The sequence below is a fragment of the Accipiter gentilis genome, chromosome 27 (genome assembly GCF_929443795.1).
Source record: "Accipiter gentilis chromosome 27, bAccGen1.1, whole genome shotgun sequence".
In the NCBI taxonomy this organism is placed as follows: Eukaryota; Metazoa; Chordata; class Aves; order Accipitriformes; family Accipitridae; genus Astur; species Astur gentilis.
The window spans coordinates 2,077,154-2,099,879 of NC_064906.1; the positions used below are offsets into that span (position 1 = coordinate 2,077,154).

At 45.4% G+C, this 22,726-nt stretch overlaps 1 protein-coding gene across 3 annotated transcripts in view; it reads left to right on the top strand.

Moving 5' to 3' along the window:
* Positions 1–14,430, top strand: part of TWSG1 (twisted gastrulation BMP signaling modulator 1) — a 30,383-nt gene extending 15,953 nt beyond the window's left edge. For 2 of the 3 annotated variants that reach the window (XM_049830264.1, XM_049830263.1), the window contains exons 4-5: positions 522–788; positions 10,971–14,430. In XM_049830264.1, the coding sequence (XP_049686221.1) occupies positions 522–788; positions 10,971–11,152 (449 nt within the window). In that variant the 3' untranslated portion in view covers positions 11,153–14,430. The remainder of the gene's footprint in view (positions 1–521; positions 789–10,970) is intronic. The other variant, XM_049830261.1, reaches the window with a different exon arrangement.
* Positions 14,431–22,726: the final 8,296 nt, after the last annotated feature.

The window sequence follows — 22,726 nt, forward strand, 5'->3', positions numbered from 1 at the left end:
AGATCTAGTCCACTGCTGCATCGGGTGAGATCGAATACTTGAATTGTGATCAAAAGTTTCATGTACCTTAGGACTTGTCAAGATACCGTCTTCCTTCAGTCATAAGCTTTCATTCCAGATTTATGCTAGTATCGGTTATGCTGTGCTTTGTCTCTTTTTCCCAGGGAAAACAAACCTTTTGTTGAACTCTTCATATTCTCAACTGTAATGGTAGCATAAAAAGGGAAGGAAAGTGCCATGTAGATGAGGCTTTTCTTTTCACTTGGTTCTCAAAAGTTGCAGGTGTGTTTTGTGGAAGTCTGCAGTGATCTGAAAGCTGCTGTTATGGAAAGCTTATCCTGCTGTATTTGGTAGCACTTCTGCTATTGAGCAAAGAGTGAGATATATACATAAAAGGGCTCTGTTCTGCTTAGCAAAAAAAAAAAAAAAAAAGGCAATTTTAATTTTCTAAATATTCCTGCCTGTTTCAAGGGGAAGAGTTTAGAGAGTTTTGTGTAACTTACTGTTTCATTCCTCTGCAGGTATGTGCAATCCTCGCAATTACAGTGACACACCTCCAACATCCAAGAGTACTGTCGAGGAGTTGCATGAACCAATTCCTTCCCTTTTCCGGGCACTGACAGAAGGGGATACTCAGCTGAACTGGAATATCGTTTCTTTCCCTGTGGCAGAAGAACTGTCGCACCATGAGAACCTTGTTTCCTTTTTAGAAACCGTGAACCAGCCACAGCATCAGAACGTCTCTGTTCCAAGCAACAATGTCCACGCACCTTACTCTAGTGACAAAGGTAATGAGTATAGTGTCTAAATTCCTAGTGTTTCCTCTTGTCTCTTCCAGGAGCCTCCTTGGTGCACCTTCAGTGTTGTCTGTGCTCGCTGCTGCTTTTCCCATAAAAAAGTGTGAAAAGTTCAGTCTAATTTTGAGCATTACACAAAAAGAGTGAGGCAAAAATATTGAGGAACATGAAATATGGTGTTAAAGTGTCTGATGATCTTAGCAGATGCTGAACCACATACGTTTGTTATCTCTAATTCCTTCTGTGGCATGAGGCAGTTTGCTCACATTATTTCATGCACACTGGCACGGTATTTTCTTTGACTTTGAAGCGGTTACCTGTAGCTTAGGAGACAGGACAGACCAAAAAACTGAATCCAAATCATGTATCAGTGCAGAGGTAGGCAACTGAAACGCATGGCTTCAGAGGTTTGAGAAAGCCACATGCCGTAAACCGTTTTTTATGTGGAGTAGATGTTTGTTTCTTCCATCTGAGCTGGCATAACTTGAACTCTTTAGAAGGATGGTTTGTAGGAAATTCACAAATAATAGTAAACCTGAGTAAGATTAGCAAGACCGTTCTTTATGTTGAGGAGGGATATGTGACGGACAATCTTAAAAATAAGCAATTTGTGGGCAGAGGTTCAACTTATGGACTTGTTCCTCTTAATTTATATCAAGTTTTTATATTCTTACCTTCAGTTTAGAGGACAGACTTCAGAATATTGTTTGCTGGGCATGGGCAGGGAGTTGAGAAGTTTGAGGTAGTGACATTAGTGGCATAAGAAAAATACTCTCTGCTTCTTGGTTTCCATACTAACTCTGAAATACTTTTCCCTGTAAATCATTACATCAGACTTAAAAGAATCTCATAAAAAGTTCATAGTGAAATTGCTGCTGAACAGGGAGAAAAGAGCATCTGATTTGTTTTATTAGTGTAATTAATGCTTTACTTCCTTCCCAACACACACTTGAACTATTCGTAACCCCATATGTTGCTGTTGTGATAGCTCTTTTATCTTATCATTGAAAGATACCCTAATTGATGGACATGCTGCTTTTCCATGCTGTTGTGAGCCTTTGACCTAGTTACGTTTCTGAGTAGGACAGCTGTTGATTAAATGGGACCGTAATGGCAACTTTTGTAATTTCCTTTTCACGTGACAAAAATAAATTAATTCCAGAACTGGGAAACCAGATGGTCAGAAAGCATCTCATTCATATGTCTTTGACATTATTAAAACGCTTGCTCACCATTATGAGAATTATGCAGAAAGCCATGTTACATGGCAAGCCACAAAAAGCCCTGTATGCAAATGCTACAATATTTAAAGATGTAAATTATACTTGGAAAAAAAAAAAATTATGCTTAGAACAATGTTGAATATATCCCATTGTACTTAGGTACTGCAGCCCTTTACTACAGTCCTTTACTACCATACCAACAGGATGGGCTAATGATAGTTTTGGATTAAACTTGGAATTTGAATTGCATCTCAAGGGTGTGGAGGAGTTTTGAGTTTAACAACACAGACAAGTACATAACACTGCAATTTTTTCTTAGTCAAAAGTCTCCTTGATTTCATTTACTAAGAATGTATTAGAGATTAGGTTGAGAGAGCTTTCACTGGAATGATGACAATACAAAACCAACAGTTGTATTTGGAAGTAGTTACCAAATGCCACTGGTTTTCAGGCTTCAGTAGACAGAACAGAAATAAATGTCAGAGCTGGTCTCATAATCATTGGCTATGCCTCTTCCATCTTAGTGATCAGTGAAGAATTGGAAAACGTAGAAAATGACTTTCAACATCCTATCCTTTAAGTATCTGAATATGTAAGCCTGTTGAGGAGTCTCTCTTTTCTTGGTCACAATGTAGATAACTTTGTAGTCTTCTGCTTTTTCAGAAGTGATATTAAAGTTTGCTTACAAAAAACGGGGATGATTCAAGAATTGAGAAGAGAAAAAGGTGGAAAGAAAAGTTGGCTGCTGGCCTTGGTCAGTTGATGTTTATTATGGTGGAAGCAAGGACAACTGGGGAATTGTACCTCTTGTGTTGGATGGTGTGTGAGCCATGGGGTGGCATTGTTTTTAATGGTGTTTTTTATGAGTTCATTGGGGAAGCAGTAACCAAAAGGTGGAGGGGTAGTAGATCAAGGGCTAAAGAGCCTTGTGAGCATGGGCACAGAGAGGGAGCCCAGGAAGTAGCTGGAGTCTGATGGCTTCTGCCCATTCAGAGTTCAGCCACACAATCAAGTTGGTGTGGTTTAACAAGCTGGCATGTGTTGGAAGAACCACTGAAGGAGAAGGTGGGTCTGTGTGTGTATGTGCGTGTGCTCAGTTGCGGTAAATGCAAGCACAGCCTGCAGTGGAAGAAACTGAAGACCATCTCTTTACCCTTTCCTTCTCCCCAGATGTGCTACTAGGGCAGATATTGCAAATGGAGACATCCTTAAGGTGACTTGCTAAGCAGTTGTCTTCAAGGGCATGACATTCAGGGATTTGAAAGAATATTCCTGTGAGCAGGAACACAGATGCTTTATGTTTTCTTTACAGTGCTGTGCCTCATCCAATTTGTGGTTTTTCTGTGGCTTCTTGCATGCTTCACTCCAACACGGTATGCTGGGAGCAGCCTATTGTGTTGCCTGTAAAAGGAGAGGGGCTAATGAGAGGTAGATTTTGGTAAGGGCACAGTAGTCTCTGTGCTGTCTTCTGGACTACCTCCCAAAATTTGGAAAGGCTCTGCCTACAAGTACCCCTTGTCACGTCATGTAACACAGTTCTGATTTTCATTTCAATGCATGTTCATGCAGGGATCGCCATTAAGCTGGTCCAGGGTGCCAGGCTTGCTCAGTGCAGTTCTGGGTGAGTGCCAGGTAAAGCAGCACCAGCCACGGGAATCCACAAGATTTGTGCTTGAGTGGCGTGAAGCCATCAGCTGGGGGAGGGTGGCTGTAGATCTGGGAGGAGGTGTGGTTCGGTGGGATATAAAGCATTCCTTTCTTGCCCCAGCCTACTGGGACCCCAGGCGCCAGACCTTGAACTTCCCAGTTATTATCTTAATGAGTGTCTTCCCTTTCCTCCTGTGAATTGACTTTTTAACGTTTTAGCTGCCAAAGTATGTGTGCGCTGCTGGAGCTGCTGTAGTTCTTTGTGTCATGAGTTTCTGGCATTTGAGCAGCTACTTCGGAGGGAATTGCGATGATTATTAATCTAGAGCTGCGTTTATACTTTATTCTTTTTGCTTTACTTTTAGCTGATACCCTCAGAGCTCTGAACTGCTAGTTCAGATGTTTAAGCTTAGTTGTTTCAGATGATGACAGGACCTTGGTGTGAGAGAGAGAGAGAGGGGAACTAGATAATCTTCTGGCAACCAATGGAACAAAATCTGTTTTGTAGTTAAGGGTTTCTGACTTAAACTGCTAGGTGACACAGGGGATGGCATCCACTCTGCATTTCCACTCCCCTCCAGTGTCAGCCAGGTAGAGGACAGCTAGAAATCTAGTAAAGTGGCATCTACCTGTGTAGGTTCTCTAGGAATATATTTTTTTAAAAAAATGTTTCTTTTTATAAGTTCTGATTGGCATAAAATGGTATGGCTGCTGGATGGACAGTTACCTTTTTTAAAGTATTTTAGAGCTATCGATAAACAGACCAGCAAACAACTGAACTTAAATAGCACGTTTGACTTCAAAGGTGGCATACAGAGAATTGTCATCAACTGGCAAAGTTTGTTCATCTTGTAGATAGGTATTTTTCCTTAACTTACAAGAACTGAATTGTTCTATCATCTCGAAGTCGCTAAATTCCTTCGTAGTGCACCAATACAGATCTGACTTGCAGCACAGACAGTATCATAGCAAGGCCTGATAGAAACATGAGTCCATTTCTTCTGGTCATTTTGAATTTAGACTTGATTGTTGTTTCTCCTACACAACCTTTGTGGAGATGAATTGGAGGGGGGGAAAGGTGAGAAACTCATGTTCTGCAAAAAAAAGAACGCTGCTGCATCCTTCTCCCTCCCCGCACCTGTAGTCTGTAGTCCTTACTGTGTGAAAATTGGCAAAATGCAAATGAAAGAGCTGTTACTGCACTAAGTAACATCCTTTTTATCTATACTGAGGGAGCCAAGTGATGACTATATAATCAGGTATGTGAAACAATTTAAGTGCTCTCCCGGATCCCTGGATCCCAACTGAGTCTGTAGGTATGTATTTTTTTCCCCCGCGTAACTCTTGGTTTTGCAGCCTATAAAGAGGGATTTAATGCTTGAGGCGAGGAACTCTGCTGCTTTCAGTAATTCAGCCTCTACATGGGCATGCAGACACTGCTGAGGCGGCGACCAGGAGTGTCCTGTGATGAACAAAGTACACCCTGGCCAATCTGACTCATTCAGATCTGGCAAGTCTCTGAGTGAGCAAGACTTCAGAAACAGTTCGGTAGCACATACATGGAGCATGTCCTCCAGCTGCTTACAAGAGCTACTGGAAATCAGCCAGATCTACTGCTGGCGCTGGCCTGCCGTGTACAGTCTGTCCTCTCCCCAGACCAGCATTTCTGGACTTGTCCTCTAGGACCTAATCCTTTTGGCTTGTGTGCAGGTGGAAATAAACTTTCTTCTCCACTCTCCAGTCAATCAAGATTAATGTCCTTGGTTGTTGTTACTGCCACCTTAATAAGGTTGAGGTCTGGCTTTGGTTCCCATTTTAGTCCTGGGAGAGTGGTTGAGGAGACCAGTCACTCCAGTCTCACAGGACCTGGCTGCTGTCATCTGGTTTTGCCAGGGTTATGGGCCTGGTGCTGCTCATCTTCTGGCCTCCTTCCCCACAAGAGATGTCTTTAGTCTCTCAGTTCAGTGTTGTTGATCTTTATGTTCTAGAAATCACAGGCTCTTCTTCCACAAGAGGTTTATTTCCAGTTTCAGCAGGCATTAGCTGATGAACTGGGCTTCTCCAGGACTTCTGACCTTGTACTAACACAGATGAGGCTGTCACAGATGAGGTTAGCATGAAGGTGAGCACACATGTCTCCTCACACAGAGGGGACTGGTCATCCTCTGGCATGAAGACAGCGTGCAACTGCTGGGAGCAGCTAGCCCACCTCAAGAGTGCGCACAACTTCTCTGACAAGCTTTCCTGACCTACTGTAGGCTTTCCTTTGCGTGTTACAAGTGATCAACATGATAGCAGTGAGCACTTCTGGCAACCCTTTGGAGAGGACTCTAGTTTCTTTACAGAGTTGTTCCACTACTATCTAGAGAGAGCCATGAGTCATTTTGATTTCTCAAGCTGATCCAGAGACTAGGTCAGTCAGGTGGAGATGACATCTCAAAAGCCAATTTTGCAGCAAGAAATAAATCTTTCTGGATTAGCCAGGATTGCCTGTTTTGAGGCAGAGGCTCTGTGCCTCCAGCTGACACCTTCGAAGACTGACCCTACCTATTGCATTTAAGGTCAGACTTGAGAAGAAAACTACTCAAAAGGTGTCAAAGGAGTGAACTAGGATTAAGCAAGAGGGTACAAAAAGTATGAATGTCTTAGAGAGGCTTCTGTAAGGTTCCTGTGCTTGCCTGCCAGCACTGAACTGGATGACTGACTAGACACTCACTGGTGCTTAGATTTCATGAGGAATGCTGCCTGGACACTAACCTCTACTTTCTCACACCCTGCCCTTCCACTGAAAACTTCCTGTGAGGGGGACAGATACCTGGGAATGTCTGGGCCTGCTGGGAATGGATGGTGTGTGCTCCTTCTTGGGACCCTGTCAATTTTGTGGCTGGTGATGTAATGTTGCCAAGTCCTCCTACATTCTCCATAAGCAGACGGGTGGATTCTTGCCTTTGAGGATGTGGTGGCTGCATCTCCCTACCACTTTTCACCTTTGGCTGAGCACTTCAGGTGTATACCTGGCCAGTCACTCTTTGCACATGGCACCATAGCATACACTTCTGTTTTGCTCTTTCCTCCTCCCTTCTGTGAATAAAGTGCCCTTACTGAAGCTGTAGATATGTTGGTTGGTTTTAGGCAGAGGTTTTGTTCTCTGAGAACTCTCTTCCTCTGGTTGCCGTGCCTCAGGCTTTATTATAAGGGGTCATAGAAATAGAGGTGCCAAGAATGGGACAGGACTTACACAGCCTCAGTGTACTTTGTTGACATTCCCAGCAGTACTTCAGGTACTCCAATTTCTTGGACAACTACAGCTTTATTAAACGCAGCACAGCTTTTCTGGGAGCAGAAAACTGCTTCAGCTATGGGTCTGCACTTCCTCCCCAAGATCCTTATTGCCTGTTGCACTGTATGTGATGTCTGCAAGATGTGTACATCAGTTCAGAGCCTAAACAAGGCAGTGAATAAATACTCACTTGCTTTCAGTGGGCTGGCAGCATGTCTTGTCACCCTCTTGCAGCTGTTTAGGTAGTAGTAAAATAGTTTGACAGTGGTCAGGGTTCCCTCAAACATGTTTTAACAAATGATAATTCTTAAAAGGGTAGGCAGGGTTTCCAGATGTCAAGGAGGAGGAGGAGGAGGGGTCCACAGAAAAGCTGTTGGGTACATTGTGCTCTCCTGTATGTTCTGTTGTCCCTTGGCACGTGCCCAAAAGCACGGGCACCACAGAAGTCATCTACTGGGGAAACTGACTGCATAGATCTGATGACTTGTAAGGTGATAGAGACCCTTGCTGGCCTCAGCTCACCTTTGGACCTCACCTTAAGAGCTTGCCATGAGATCTGCATACTACTGAGGCTGCTAAACTATGGGGCACCAGTATTTTGAACAGGAGGTTCTGGTGCACTTCAGCCTCTCAAGACTTGCTCGCAGTTAAGAGACTGAATAAATGCTATGGTTAACAACTACACTGCTCTGAGAGTCCTCTGGTTACTTGCCCTTCTCCCTATCTCCAATTAAAAAGCCCCCCACTGTCTTGATTTACCATTTATGTTTGGATTACATTTTTGTAATCTGTGTTGGAATGTAGGTCAGTATGTTTCTCTGGTAGCCATGCACCGTAAGTAGTAATAGGCTAGAAAGCCCTTTGACATCTCCCGCTCACAAATCTGTCTGATGTGTGTGAGACATTCATGTTTGCAGACAGCTTTTAGTTGTGCTTTACGCCAAAGTGTGCCAAGCTACACTGGGGGTAAATGTGATGCGATCGAGGTCCTTTGGAGGATGAATGAAGTTACAGCGTAATCACCCAGTCAACGCAGAAAAAAATTGGTAGAATCTGTCAGCTTAGAGAACTGGAAGTAGATTAGGGAGGGATGTTTTTGTTTTATAGTTGTGGTGAATGCCTCGGCTCCAGTTTGAGGCTGCAATGCCAAACTTCATGGCATTCCACATAATTGCATGGATGTTAGAAGAATAAAGTCAACACTTAGGCAGAAGGGGTTTCTTAATCAATAGTAAAGCTGGTCGTATTGCTAAAAAAAGAAGAAAAAACCTGTGCAGTTTCAAGTTGAGGAAAATGTGATACTCTAGCTCTGTCATTTAATGTGGCTGAAGAATATTGTGGGGTTGGGGGCGTGTTATGGGTTTGTGTGGCGTGGTTTTTTTTGGTAGGGGGGGAGGGGGCTGCAGGGGTGGCTCCTGTGAGAAGCTGCTCGAAGCTTTCCCAGCTCCAAGTCGGACCTGCCGCTGGCCCAGGCCAAGCCCATCAGCGACGGTGGTAGCGCCTCTGGGAGAACAGATTTAAGAAGGGGACCCTGCAGTGAGTGGGGGGAGTGGGATGTGAGAGGAACTCCTCTGCAGACACCAAGGTCAGTGGGGAGGAGGGGATGCCCCTGCAGCCCATGGTGAGGCGGCAGGCTGTCGTCGTCCCCCCAGCCCATGGAGGGGAGCAGGGGAGTGGAGGCCCCCCAAGATGGCCATGACTTCATGGGAAAGCCCGTGCTGGAGCAGTCTGTGACTGAAGGGCTGCAGCCCGCGGAAAGGACCCACGCCAGGAAAGTTCGGGAAGAGCTGAAGCCGGTGGAAATGACTCATGTTGGAGAGGTTTGTGGAGGACTGTCTCCTGTGGGAGGGACCCCCTGGTGGAGCAGGGGCTGAGTGCGGAGTCCTCCTCCCCCTGAGGAGGAAGGAGCGGCAGAGACCAAGTGTGGGGAGCTGACTCCAACCCCCATCCCCTGTTCCCCTGCGCCGCCGGGGGGAGGAGGTGGAGAGAACCAGGAGTGGGGTTGAGGGCTGGGGGGAAGGTGTTCTAAGGTTTGGGTTTACTTCTCAGTGTCCTTGTTTTGTTTTGATTGGTAGTCAATGAAATTGATTTTGTTTCTTCCCCAAGTTGAGCCTGTCTTCTGCCCGTGACCATCAGTGGTGAGTGATCCCTCCCAGCCCTTATCTCAACCCAGCAGCCTGCCTTTATATTTTCTCCTCATCCCGCTGGGGGCGGGGGAAGTGAGCAAGCAGCTGTGTGGTGCTTTGTTACTGGATGGGCTGAAACCAGTCCTTTGTTTCCACTCCTCACCTCTGCAGATCACGTATTTAAGAATTATCACTAAAATCACAAAATTCACTCACATCACAAAAAAAACCTTCCCCATAACAAAATTAACATAATCACCATCACAATACCAGACAAAAGTGGACAATATACACACAATCGCTCCTCCACCACAATTGCAAAAACCAAAATTCCCAGGGGTATTTCACTAACATTGCTCAGTCCGTGTTTTGCCTGTTACCTCTCCCAATTATTATCCTTATATCTCTGTCTCCTGTCTGGCTTGCCAAAAATGACTGTAGTTACCTCAACCCCCTTCTTGCCCCATGTTTGGTGCCACAAAGGACTGTCATGGTTTAAGCCCAGCCGGTAACAGAGCATCATGCAGCCACTCGCTCGCTCACCCCGGCCACGGTGGGATGAGAAGAAAATACAAAGGCAGGCTCGTGGGTCGCAATAAGAACAGGGAGGGATCACTCACCACTGATGGTCACGGGCAAAAGACAGGAACAACTTGGGGAAGAAACAAAATCAATTTCATTGACTACCAATCAAAACAAAACAAGGACACTGAGAAGTAAACCCAAACCTTAGAACACCTTCCCCCCAGCCCTCAACCCCACTCCCGGTTCTCTCCACCTCCTCCCCCCGGCGGCGCAGGGGAACAGGGGATGGGGGTTGGGGTCAGCTCCCCACACCTGGTCTCTGCCGCTCCTTCCTCCTCAGGGGGAGGAGGACTCCGCACTCATCCCCTGCTCCACCGGGGGCTCCCTCCCATGGGAGACGGTCCTCCACGAACTTCCCTGGCGTGGGTCCTTTCCACGGGCTGCAGCCCTTCAGTCACAGACCGCTCCACCGCGGGCTTTCCCATGGAGTCACGGCCATCTTTGGGGGCACCCACCTGGTCCAGCGCGGGCTCCTCCATGGGCTGCAGGTGGACATCTGCTCCACCGTTCACCATCGGGGCTGCAGGGGCATCCACCGCCTCAGGCACCCCTCCTCCCCTCCTTCCTCCTCACTGACCTCGGTGTCTGCAGAGGGGTTCCTCTCACATCCCACTCCCCCACTCACTGCGGGTTCCCCTTCTGAAATCTGTTCTCCCAGAGGCGCTACCACCGTCACTGACGGGTTCGGCCTTGGCCAGCGGCGGGTCTGACTTGGAGCCGGGGAAGCTTCGAGCAGCTTCTCACAGGAGGCACCCCTGTGGCCCCCTCCCCTGCTACCAAAACAAAACGCGCCACACAAACCTATAACAGGGGCGAAGGTGGAAATATTTACGCTTAAATAAGTGGGGTTTGGTGTTAGTTAAAAAACTTCTCTAAACCTGAAGTTTTTCATGATAGCGTGTAGTAACTGCTGGCAACTGTGAAAGTGGTATCTTGATATTACCTTCAGCGGCCACATGCCCGCTTGTTATTTTGGCATAGCCCATCCTTACACTTTAGAAGGTATCCTTCATAACTGGGGGACAAAACCCAAAAACATTCTTGCCCATGAATATAGAAATAAATTAATCCAGAAGGAGAGCAGACAACGGGTTGAGTTGTAGACACTGAAAACTTGAAGTTGATAGATTGTACCTTGGCTCTCTGCCTCTTCTCTCTACTTTCACTATCACCTTTTTTTTCTCCTTATGCCTCATAGTCATGATGATTTGCAATCCTACTTCAAAAACTGCACATTTAATTGATTTTTAACTAACCTTTAAAAATATTTTAAGACCTTTTAAACCAAATTTTTTCCCCCCTCTTGGTTTAGAACACATGTGTACTGTGGTGTATTTTGATGACTGCATGTCAATACATCAGTGCAAGATCTCTTGCGAGTCCATGGGAGCTTCCAAATACCGATGGTTTCACAACGCCTGCTGTGAGTGTATTGGGCCAGAATGCATCGACTATGGCAGTAAAACTGTAAAATGTATGAACTGCATGTTTTGAAGCAGGAAAATTGTAATATAGCAATACTGAGGCCAAAGTAATCTCTCTCAGTTGAAGAGATTGGGATTGCAAATACTGCGTTTTGGTGGAGTGCCTACTGGTTGCAAGTAAATGTACCTGGCTGAAAAAAGATGTATAAAATCTGAAACCTTTTCTTTTTTTTTTTTAAATTCATGTAAGCAAGGCTAACTAGTAGACGTTTCAACACTATGTTTTAAGTTTATTTTTCTTTATTTCTGCTTGAATGGTACAGCCATGCTCATCGTTGCTGTTCTGACTGTTTTCCTTTGATTTGAAAGTATTGACTATACTGGTTTTCAGAATGTAGTACTGTATCTTGTAGTTTAGACTAGGGAAACCTTAAGGATATGGTAATGGGATTTTCTTCATCTAAGTTCAACAAATAATTAAATGGCTGCTAGGTTGCAGGGGCGTAGTTGTTCTTTAGGTGCTGGGTTTTTTGGTTTAGTTTCTGGTTTTGTTTTTTAACTTTATTACCTTCTAGTTTTTGAGCTTAGCCTTCTATTGTAAAAATGGTATTTGGGGAAAACACCCCCCCCTCATGCTCTCTCTTCAGTGCATGGGCTGCCATGGATGAAATCCTAACTTCTTAGAAGGGCTGCCCAACAAAACAGTATGTATGGGACACTTCTCTTCTAAGTTTCATTGCCCTGCTCTTGTAAGTACATTGGGGCCTATGTTGCATAATTTATATATTAAAAAAAATATAATCTCTTCAGTCTTCTCTTAGATACCAAAATAAAGCTGTTAAATGCAGTTGTATGTCCCTCCTTTTGCACTGTTCTCTAGGGTTACTTACTTCCTGAACGTTCAGTCCAGTAAAGGAAACATGAAAGGTTATTATGGATTTAATGTCTAAATGAATAAAGAAGAATGAAATGACACGAACTAGCAAGTGGAACAGGGCTACCAGTTGAGCAGTTGGCAGCAGCCATGTTCCCATTTAGCAGTTTGCTGCGAATATTTATTCCAAAACATAATTCTTAGAACTTCTATTCCCACCCCCACCATGAAATGTCACTGAAGAAGGGAAGATGTGACCACAAAGGCAAAACTAGGATGTTCTGAATTCAGAACATGGTCCATTTTTCTAAGTAAGAGTTCTAATGTGTTGACAGTTACGTAGCAGTTACTATGACCCAGTTAGGGCTCCATTGGTAACGGTACTAAGTACAAGAATAAAGTGTATGAGTAAGAGTAGTTAATGATCAGCTTTTGGTATTTATAACGATGTGGGTTTTAACTCTTTGAATATATTTTTTAATGCGTATATGCATATGCACACACAAAAAAGAATTTGACTATTCATATTTCTCTCACTAACCTCAGTCTAGAGAGATTAAACTATTGTGTAGTCACACCTGTCTATCTGTACCATGTACAAATGAAAACAGTCATTTAAAATCTTATTTTGTTGAAAAGTTTGCCTGAATGTTTTTTTTCATTTTTTTTCTCATGATACAGTTCTTTCAGTAAGATGAAATAATAATAATAAAAAATCTGCTTTTGTGAAATAACATTGCTTTCTTCAGTCTCTTTTTCAGCTATAAAGAAGTACTTGAAAGATGAAGGTTTACTGTTTTGAACTAGTGAATGATGGAATACCTTCACACTTTAAACTTGCATTTAAGTGATAAAAAGAATCATAGACATGAATAGAAAAACTTAGCTTATCATGATGGAGTTGTTCTTCCTGTGTTTGACAATTCATGTTATCTTTTCTTTTGCCTGAGTTTCTTAAAATGAATGGGGAGAAAGAATATGTTAAGTAGCTGTGACTTTTTAGCTGGAGGGTGATGCGTCATCGTTCTTGACCAAGATAGAAGACATGGTAAGCATTGCTACAGGTCATTAGCATGCTTTGGATTCTTGCAACGTTAAATTATTGGAAACGTTATAGTAGCTCAGAATCTTCTTGGGGGGAAAACCGCTGCCCCATGGATCTGTGACACTGTCTCCATTTACATCATCAGAATTTCACTGTGAGGTCAAGTCAAGGGAACAGCAAGGGTGGGGAGTGGGAGAGACGGGGGACTGGCCTAACAGGTGTCCAGGCAACACTGTGGGGAATAGCCTAAAAATGTAAACACAGTTGTCGCTGTAATGGCCTGAGAGTAGGTAGTGAGGATGCACACTTTCTGGGGCTTGCCTTATTTTTTGTAATTCCTGATGCTGTCTAGAGTTTGCTGTAAGCATTGCGTGTATGCAAATATCATACTCACATCCAGTGTATTTTATTACAATGAGTGTTTTAAGAGGTATTTAATAAAAAGACATTACTGGTTCATGTGTTTTCTTTCTCAAGATTTTCTCAGGGCAAATGTTACCAGGAACTGTATTATAAAAGTTACTGATCTGGATGAATGGAATAATACAGAGAATTAACTCTTCAGCAGGTTTTTTTCCAAAATTAAAATGGTAGTTTTGAGGGGGGGTTTCTTTACATGAATGAATAAATAGGGTTTTATTAATAATCAAAATGTTCTTTCTGACAAATATAGCCATTTTGGCAAGTTGTTTATTCAGTCTTACTCATTTTGCAAGAAAACTCATCATTTATCTGGGGGGCTCTTATTTCGCCTACGTCTGGATACCAGCAAACCATCACCCACATAAGTGCTCTAAAATACTTCCAAACATGTTTTTAAAACTTGTCTGTTAGGGATATTCTCCAAGTAAAGCATCAGCCAGTTTTATCGCTGTCCTTTGCGACAGAACTGTAAATCACTGAACTTGAAGAGAAGCAAAAAAGGGAATTTGTCTAATAAGAAATTATACAAATCCCTAGTCTGTTGATGTTCTGACAGAGAAGGGGTTGAAGGCCTTTTGTTATTATTTCTCTAAAAGCAGAGAAAGTTCTTGTTTAGTTGCTTTGGGTTTTGTTTTGTTTGGGTTTTGGTTTTTTGCTTGTTTTTCCCTACAGGCACTTATTGCTCCTAAATTTCAGAAGCACTGGTGCTGTGCAGAGAGTGTGAGTACAATGGCCATAATGTAACATTGCTTTCCTGTCATTTCTTAGGGTTCCTGGCTTGCTTTTAGTACTTTTAATGGATTTCACATCTAGTACTTAAAAAATAAATATAAGAACACCTGCTTGTATCTCTAATAAAATATCTATGTTCTTTCTGGTATTCATTCCAAAATTATGGCTGCTTTTGATACCTGGCTCCCAAGACTCCCATCCTGGTGGTTGGCTGGTCTGGGTTGATGTTTGCTGGTGATTGCACATTGACACCCAGAGCCACACAACACGCACACACACATGTTCTCTCATGGCAGGCACACCACTACCATTTTGTGGGTTTTCAGAAGGAAACAAGAAATTAGGAAAGTCTAGCATTAAACAGTGTAGTATTGACCAGTAACTGAAACATAACAGTTAATAAACTATTAATTAGTTCTCTCTCCCCCCCCCCCCCCCCCCCCCTTAGGAAGCAGGTATTATATGTTCTGTAGGCAGCAGTCTAGTTTCTTAAAGGAGGTGATAGCACTCCTTTCTACCAGTTACCAAAATCAGCAAATAGATAATTAATGTACTGTTTAGTACCTTTGTCCAATGTCCATCTTCCAATGATCCTATATTCTTGTGTCTTTCTTTTTTCCTTTCAATTTCTACTGAAGTATTTCCTGCCAGTCCCTCCAATCAGTCAAGTAGAAACATCTCCATGAAACTTGTATACAATCCTAAGATAATACTGCAGAAGATCTGGGGAAAAAAAATCAACAAACAACAGACTCAACAGTCAATGTATTAACTCCCATTTAAACAGAAGACTCAACAGAAACCAACACAAAGCAAGTGGGAAGGGGGACAGAAAACAGGAGGAAAAGGCTAATCTCACTGCCAGAGTGCTACATTTAAATTACAGTGGTTTCTTAAAACCTGATTGCTTGGCTAAACTAAAAAGTCACCCAGGAAGGATCACAGTTGTGCTTGATGGCACTAAAACAATGGGCATGGGTCTCTGCATTTCTGCAGCCTCCAAGGACAAATACCAACTAGAGATCCTTGCAGTTGCTGATATAGTAGTACTAAAAATGATCCATGTTCTTGCTTTGGCTGTAGTAGCAGTAGGACAGCAGCACAAATTTGGAAGTGTAGAATGACAGCTAACATAAGAGCAAGACAATGAAGAAATATTCAAAGTATAAGCTTTTGTGTATCCTTTTAAAAAAAATCTTAACGAATTTTAATTTTGCTGCTTTACTGTTCAACAATAATTGGCAAGCTTTCCAGTGATTTATTCCTACCACACTAAGATCCAAGTTCTGCTTTGAAATACATACAGAAGTATGTGTATTTAAAAAAACAAAACAAAACGGAAACCCCACACTTTAGACCAAGACCTGAGTTAGCTTTAAGAATAAAGCTAATTGTGTCTCCAACACTAGAAGCAGCTGAGGCTGCAGTGCTTTTAACAGTGAAAGAGAGAGGACTTGTAGAGAGAGATGCAAGGCTTCCACCCTCCATATGGCTACCCACAACCCAAATCGGGTACAGTCAGAGCAAACAGGAAGGGAATGTTTTGCTTCATCTTTCATTTACTTTAAGTAGTTCTGACTAACATTAAGTCTTCCCATCTTCCCTCCCACTCCAGGGTTGGGGGTGGTGGGGGGGGTATTTTATTTTATTTTTTGAGCCATCTATATTAACTTACGGTAAGATGTCACTTAGAAATGTAATACAGAAATGCCAGGGAACACACGAGCTTAAAAGAATGTTAACTTTCTTTATGAACATGTGATCTGTGTTTAAACACATGCTAGTAAACAAAGAGAAAAATAACTTTTCAAGAAATAAAACCCCATCTGTATTAGATCAAATACTATAAACTTGGTTTAAATAAATGTATTACATTAACTGCTTGGGTCACTGGGCTAGTTTAACTCAAACTCACAGTGAGAGGCATTCATGTCCAGAAAGGAATTCAAACCGATCAGCGATAGAACTATGGCTGTCAGATGTAGGCTTAGTGTTTTTAGACCTACATCCAAAAAGTTTTCGATTTTAAGTTGTCTACCATTCCATGAGAATCAGAGGGTGTATTCTTCACAGAACACAGACCCAGAGTTCATTAATTTCTCTATTAAGTTATCCTAATTTCTCTATTAAGTTATCAGCCAGTGCAAGGCCAGCAGCAGCAAGGGTAAGTCAGCGGCTAAGCGCTAGATTGAGTTGGACAGGGAGATTCCCGAGGCGCACGAGGCCCGAGGAAGAGCAGAGAGACCCGTCCAGAGCCGGCTGCTCTCGCAGAAGAGGCTGACACGTTGTGGGCATACCAGAGGCAACGATGGGAGATTTAAACGCAGCGTAACCACCAGCAGCAATTAGTTGGCAGCGAGGACAGCAGCGGCAAGGGTAAGTCAGCCGCTAAGCGCTAGGCTGAGGTGGACAAGGAGGTTCCCGAAGGCCCAGGATCCCTGAGGAAGAGGAGCAGGAGGGGCCCAGAGCCAGCAGCTCTCACGAGAGAGGCTGACGCGACGTGGGCGTTACCAGGTCCAACCGCAGGAGATTTAACGGCGGCATAACCGTCAGCTGCAATCCATCAGTGTCGAGGCAGCAGTGGAAGGGCAAGTTGGTGGCTAAGCGTTAGGCTGAGTTGGACAGGGAAGCTCCCGAGGCCCAGGAACCCCGAGGAAGAGGAGAAAGACCCATCCAGAGCCGGCAGCTATCGTGAGAGAGGCTGTAGTGGCGTGGGCATTGGTAGGGGCAACTGTGGGAGATCTAACTGCGGCATAACCATCAGCACGAATCCGTCGGGGTTGAGGCCAGCAGCGGGAGGGTAAGTCGGCAGCTAGGCACTAGACTGAGGCGGACAGGGAGGTTCCCGAGGCCCAGGACCCTTGAGGAAGAGCAGAGGCCCATCCATAGCCGGCCGGTCTCCTGAGAGAGGCTGACATGGCATGGGCGTTATCAGGGGCAAGGGTGGGATATTGAACAGAGGTGTAACCGTCAGCAGCAATCAGTCCCTGGCGAGGCCAACAGCGGCAGCAATGGTAAGTCAGCAGCTAAGCACTAGACCGAGGTGGACAGCGAGGGGTTCCCAAGGCCCAGGAGCCCTGAGGAAGAGCAGAGAGACCCGTCCAGAGCCGGCCGCTCTCGCGGGAGAGGCCGACGCGGCGTGGCCGTTGCTAGTGTCAACCGCGGGAGATCTAACTGTGGCACAGCCGTCAGCACGAATCCGTCGGTGCTGAGGCCAGCAGCGGGAGGGTAAGTCGGCAGCTAGGCGCTAGACTGAGGCGGACAGGGAGGTTCAGGAATCCCAGGAACCCTGAAGAAGAGCAGAGAGACCCGTCAGCAGCTAAACGCAAGATTCCGGTGGACGAGGATGCCCCTGAAGCCCACGAACCCCAAGAAAGAGCAGAGAGACCCACCCGCGGCCGGCGGCAGCTCTCGCGAGAGAGGCTGACGCGGCGCGGGCGGTCACAGGGGCAACGGCGGGACATTCAAATCCGGCGTAACTGCCAGCAGCCAGCCGGCGGTGACGAGCCCCACAGCTACAATGGCAAGTCGGCGGCTAAGTGCTAGGCCGAGTCGGAAAAGGAGGTTCCCGAAGGTCGGGATCCCCGAGAAAGACGCGGGAGCGGCCCAGAGCCTGCAACTCTCGCGAGAGAGGCTGATGCGGCACGTGCGTTACCTGGCGCAGCCGCGGGAGATTGAAACACAGCGTAACGGTCAGCAGCAGCCAGTCGGCAGCAAGGGCGAGTCGGCGGCGAAGCGCTGGGCTGAGGCGGACAGGGGCGTTCCCGAGGCCCCGGAGCCCCGGGGAAGAGCAGAGAGACCCGTCCGGAGCCGGCAGCTCTCGCGGGAGAGGCTGGCGCGGCGTGGGCGTCACCAGGGGCAACCGCGGGACATTCAAGTGCGGCGTAGCCGTCAGCAGCCATCAGATGGCGATGAGCCCCGCAGCGGCGACGGTAGGTCGGCGGCGAAGCGCCAGACCGAGGCGGGCAGGGAGGTTCCCGAGGCGCAGGAGCCCCGAGGAAGAGCAGCGAGAGCCGTCAGCTCTCGCGAGAGAGGCTGACGCGGCGTGTGCGGTACCAGGGGCAACGGCGGGAGATTTAGCGGCGGTGTAACTGTCGGCAGCCGTCAGTCGGGGGTGAGGCCAGCTTAGCGCTAGGTTCAGTCAGAGAGGGAGGTTCCCGAGTCCCAGGAGCCCCGAGAGCGAGCAGATTGCTCCGTCCGGAGCCGGCAGCTCTCGCTCTCTCGAGGCTGACGCGTCACGGGCCTTACCAGGGGCAACCGCTGAAGATTTCAACGCAGCTTAACCGCCACCAGCGAGCAGTCGGCTGCGAGGCCCGCTGCAGCAACACCACGTCGGCGGCTAAGCGCCAGGCTGAGGCGGACAAGGAGTTTCCCGAAGCCTGGGAAGCCTGGGAGAGGAAGAGCCGACCGACCATCCGGAGCCGACAGCTCTCGCGAGAGAGCCTGACGCGGCTTCGGCATTACCAGGGGCAACCGCGGGAGATTTAAAGGCAACGTAACCGTCAGCAGCCATCAGTCGGCATCGAGACCCGCAGCGACAACGGTAATTCGGCAGCGAAGCGCCAGATGGAGGCGGACAAGGAGGTTCCCGAAGCCCCGGAACTCGGAGGAGCGGCAGAGAGACCCGCCCAGAGCTGGCAGCTCTCGCGAGAGCGTACGACGCGGCGTGGGCATTACCGGGGCAACCGCGGGAGATTTAAATGCGGCGTAACCGTCAACGAGACCCGCAGCAGCAACGGTAAGTAGGCAGCTGTCGTGGTTTAACCCCAGCCAGCAACTAAGCACCACGCAGCCGCTCGCTCGCTCCCCTCCCCTCCCCTCCCCTCCCCTCCCCTCCCCTCCCTTCCCACCCGGTGGGATGGGGGAGAAAATCGGGAAAAGAGGTAAAACTCGTGGGCTGGGATAGGAACGGTTTAACAGAACGGAAAAGAAGGAACTAATAACGGTAACGCTAATAAAACGACAACAGTAATAGTAAAAGGATTGGAATGTACGAATGATGCGCAGGGCAATCGCTCACCACCCGCTGACCGACACCCAGTTAGTCCCCCAGCGGTGATCCTCTGCCCCCACTCCCCCCAGTTCCTATACTAGATGTGACATCCCATGTATGGAATACCCCGCTGGCCACTTTGGGTCAGGTGCCCTGGCTGCGTCCTGTGCCAGCTTCTCGTGCCCCTCCAGCTTTCTCGCTGGCTGGGCATGAGAAGCTGAAAAATCCTTGACTTTAGTCTAAACCCTGCTTAGCAACACCTGAAAACATCAGTGTGTTACCAGCGTTCTTCTCGTACTGAACTCGGAACGTAACACTGCACCCGCTGCTAGGAAGACAATTGACTCTATTCCAGCTGAAACCAGGACACTATCCACCCCTTAGTCTATACCATTGACGTCATGCTCAGCTCCCATACCTTCAGTTACATCCTGGCCAATCATCATCACCTTTTCCATCCCTTTGAGACACATAAACTTTAGACGTCCAGGTCATGCCTTGTTTACATGTTGGCTTGATTTTCTACTTTTTTATGTTAAGGTACTGCTAATTGAGGGGGGGGTTGAGTTCATAAAGCAGAAGAACACTTTTAGATACAGAAAGAAAGAAACCCAGCACCCCATTAGCATTTTTTTTTCTCTTATGAGAATAATACAGGCTCACTGCGAGCTTGCCCAAACATGGGCTGCCTTTTATTATATATTGGTACAGTGCCTAGGGCAAGAGGGTCCTCTTTTGACTGGGTTTGCATGCTAAGCACAAGTAAGAACTCACTGGCACGCTGCTCATCATGCTATATTTGTAACAAATACCACCTGCAGAGAAGCTCTGTTTTCACAAAGGGAGAAAGGTGGAATGCTTTGAACAAACTCAGTTCTTCTGTCTGTCTGAAGTAGCAGATGCTCATCTCTGGTTGACTTCAGTCACTTGCATGGCTCTTGAAAGTCATGTCGTTCAAAGTCTCCGGTACTTTTTTTTTTTTTTTTTTTAATGTTGGTCACTGTGTTTTTTTAAAAAAGAAGCCAACAACTTTGTGATTGAATTGAAAGACTGTGTAACATCTAAGTACTTGTGAAAATTGCTCACCTGCAGGAAACATGAGGCAGTACATCACAGCGCCCACAGTCACTGTCCTTCTGTTCCTGCTGTGGATCCAGTCGTCAACAGGCTGCAATAAGGCTCTCTGTGCTAGTGATGTCAGTAAATGCCTGATACAGGTATGAGTTGTGTTTCCTTTATTTGCTTTTAAGAGTTTAAGAAACAGTTCTGAAGCTGTGTCTTGGAAGGATCCATGGATACAAACAGCTGTTATTTTATGTTAAATAGTATCTTTTTAAAGAAGTTAATTTGGTCTCCGGCAGGTATAAATGCAGATTAACAACCATTTTATAGATAATATTAAGTGCATGCGTATGTGGGCATGTTTCTTTTTTTGATGGAAGCATTTTCAAGTCGAGGATTCTGATTGCTGGGTTATTGTTAGAAGCCACTACCAGTCACACTGTTAATTTTCAGTCTCTTCTTTATTGGTGATATTGTGAACAAGCAGCAATTTAACACAGACATTTTATTAGAAAGGTTTCTGTGGGCAACGATTGGTTTTTTTTGAAGACATCTGCAATACCAGAAGTTCAAATGTGCTTACAATGTTTCCATATCTGCCTGAGATGTTCCCCTTATCTGTTCCCCTTAACTTGCAATCTGTCCACTTTCTTAAATCCCCTGGCCCAGGCAGAGGGTCAGTAGTTGATGCCTGAAGCTCTCCATAATATCAAGTTTGTACAGTCGATTAAAAGATGCCTAAAAACCCATGTGAGAGAACTAACATGAGTAGGGACCTAACTTCTCTTAGAGTCATGAGGTGCGTTTGGAAAAGTTTTGTGATCAGGAGGGACCTATGGCTACTAATGGTAATGAGCAAGCTCTGAAAGCATGCGGGCCTACCTAAAAAAAACCCCAAACCAAATAGTTATAAGTTGAATTGGCAGGAAATGGGTGTTAAACTCAAATCCAGATGCTGCTTTTGACCCACTGTACGTCTTGTCTGTAGCGAAAGAATCGGACTGAGACCAGGTTGCTTGTCTTATAGCAGGAGGTACGGTGTGCAGCAGAACGCAAGTGCCTTTTCTAGCAAAACTGCAAGCAGTCTGGTAACTACCAAGTATTGATTTACTAATGGTGTATTGAACATGCTTCTTGACTCCATATTGAAAAAAGGAGCTTTCATGTGGTCAGTTGCAGCTTCTTTAAAAGAAACTGTTTCTTGCTGCCTCTTTGTAGATTGGAAATGCAGTAGTAAAGAGCAGTAACATCATATGCTGGTAATGTGCTAGTATGCTTACTATAAATGTATGATCACAGTCTAAAAAGTGATACAGAAGTGGCATGAAGCATTTCCACACTTACCTCATTTCATTTGTTTCCGTATAAAATTTGTCTGGTTTACAAATAAAAATACTTGTCAGATTCACAAATCCATCCTGTGGAAGGAAGACTGACTGTAGGCTGAACTGTCTTCTTTCTGGTTTCTGCATTGCCATTGCTTTAAAAAAACCCAACAATTGCTGGTTCTCCTAGCCCCACCATGGTCTGTGGAGTTGTTAAATATGGGAGCAAGAAAAAGAGGCTTTTGACTTTTACCTTTTCAACGACAATGCCAGTGTTTTTGCTGGTACGTTGGGCGTTGTGCACTGTGACAAACTGATGCACTTATGAGTTCTTTCTGTTGCATTTTTTCAAATCACCTCTCTAGGCTTGACACCTTTAAAAAGTAAGATGCTATTGTGGCATTGGATGTACGAGGCACTTAATTAGCGAGTGCAATGGTACTAATTTGTTAATTCAGGGGAAAGCGGTTGGTCCAGAGGAAGGGGAAAACAGGGAAGATGTATTGTCTCCTTTTCCTGTGTCACTGATGGAGTCCACCATCCGTGAAAGCACAGACATCTCCTTCTCAAGTAATCACCTACCTTTTATTGAGTCAAGCTTGAGACGCCTAGTATTTAAACTTTATTTTTATGAGCTAGTATGAGTAGAGTACAGCCCAGGAGAAGTGGAGCTAATGCTACTGGAGTCCTTCCTCGGCTGGGAATAAGATGGCTGAGGTTCATCACTGCATGGAGGTGCCTCGCACAACTGTGCTTTACTTGGATAATGTTGGCATCTCTGTAGCGACACAGCCCTGTGCATGCACAGACCCCTGTAGTGCTTTACTTGTTGTAGGTGTGTTCTCTCTTACTTTGTACAGGTGACGTGGAATCCCTTTTCCCTAAAATCAGAATTGTATGCAATTCTCCAAGACCCTAAAGTAACCCAGGCCACGTGAATTGTGTACAGTTACAGGGGAATGCCGTTGTTCCTTTTCACCGTCTGGCTGCTCTGTTCCTGCAAACAGGCCTGACATACCAGTCAGTATTCATTCTTTGTAGAAGAACAGATCAGGTCAGCCTACTCTGACTGTGGATATGAAGACTCCTAAAGCTTTGCCTTGAAGCAATTGTCATCTTTCTTCTTGGCTTTTTTTTTAAAATAATAATAAAAAAAAACCCAACCAACAAAACAAAACCCAAACAACTTG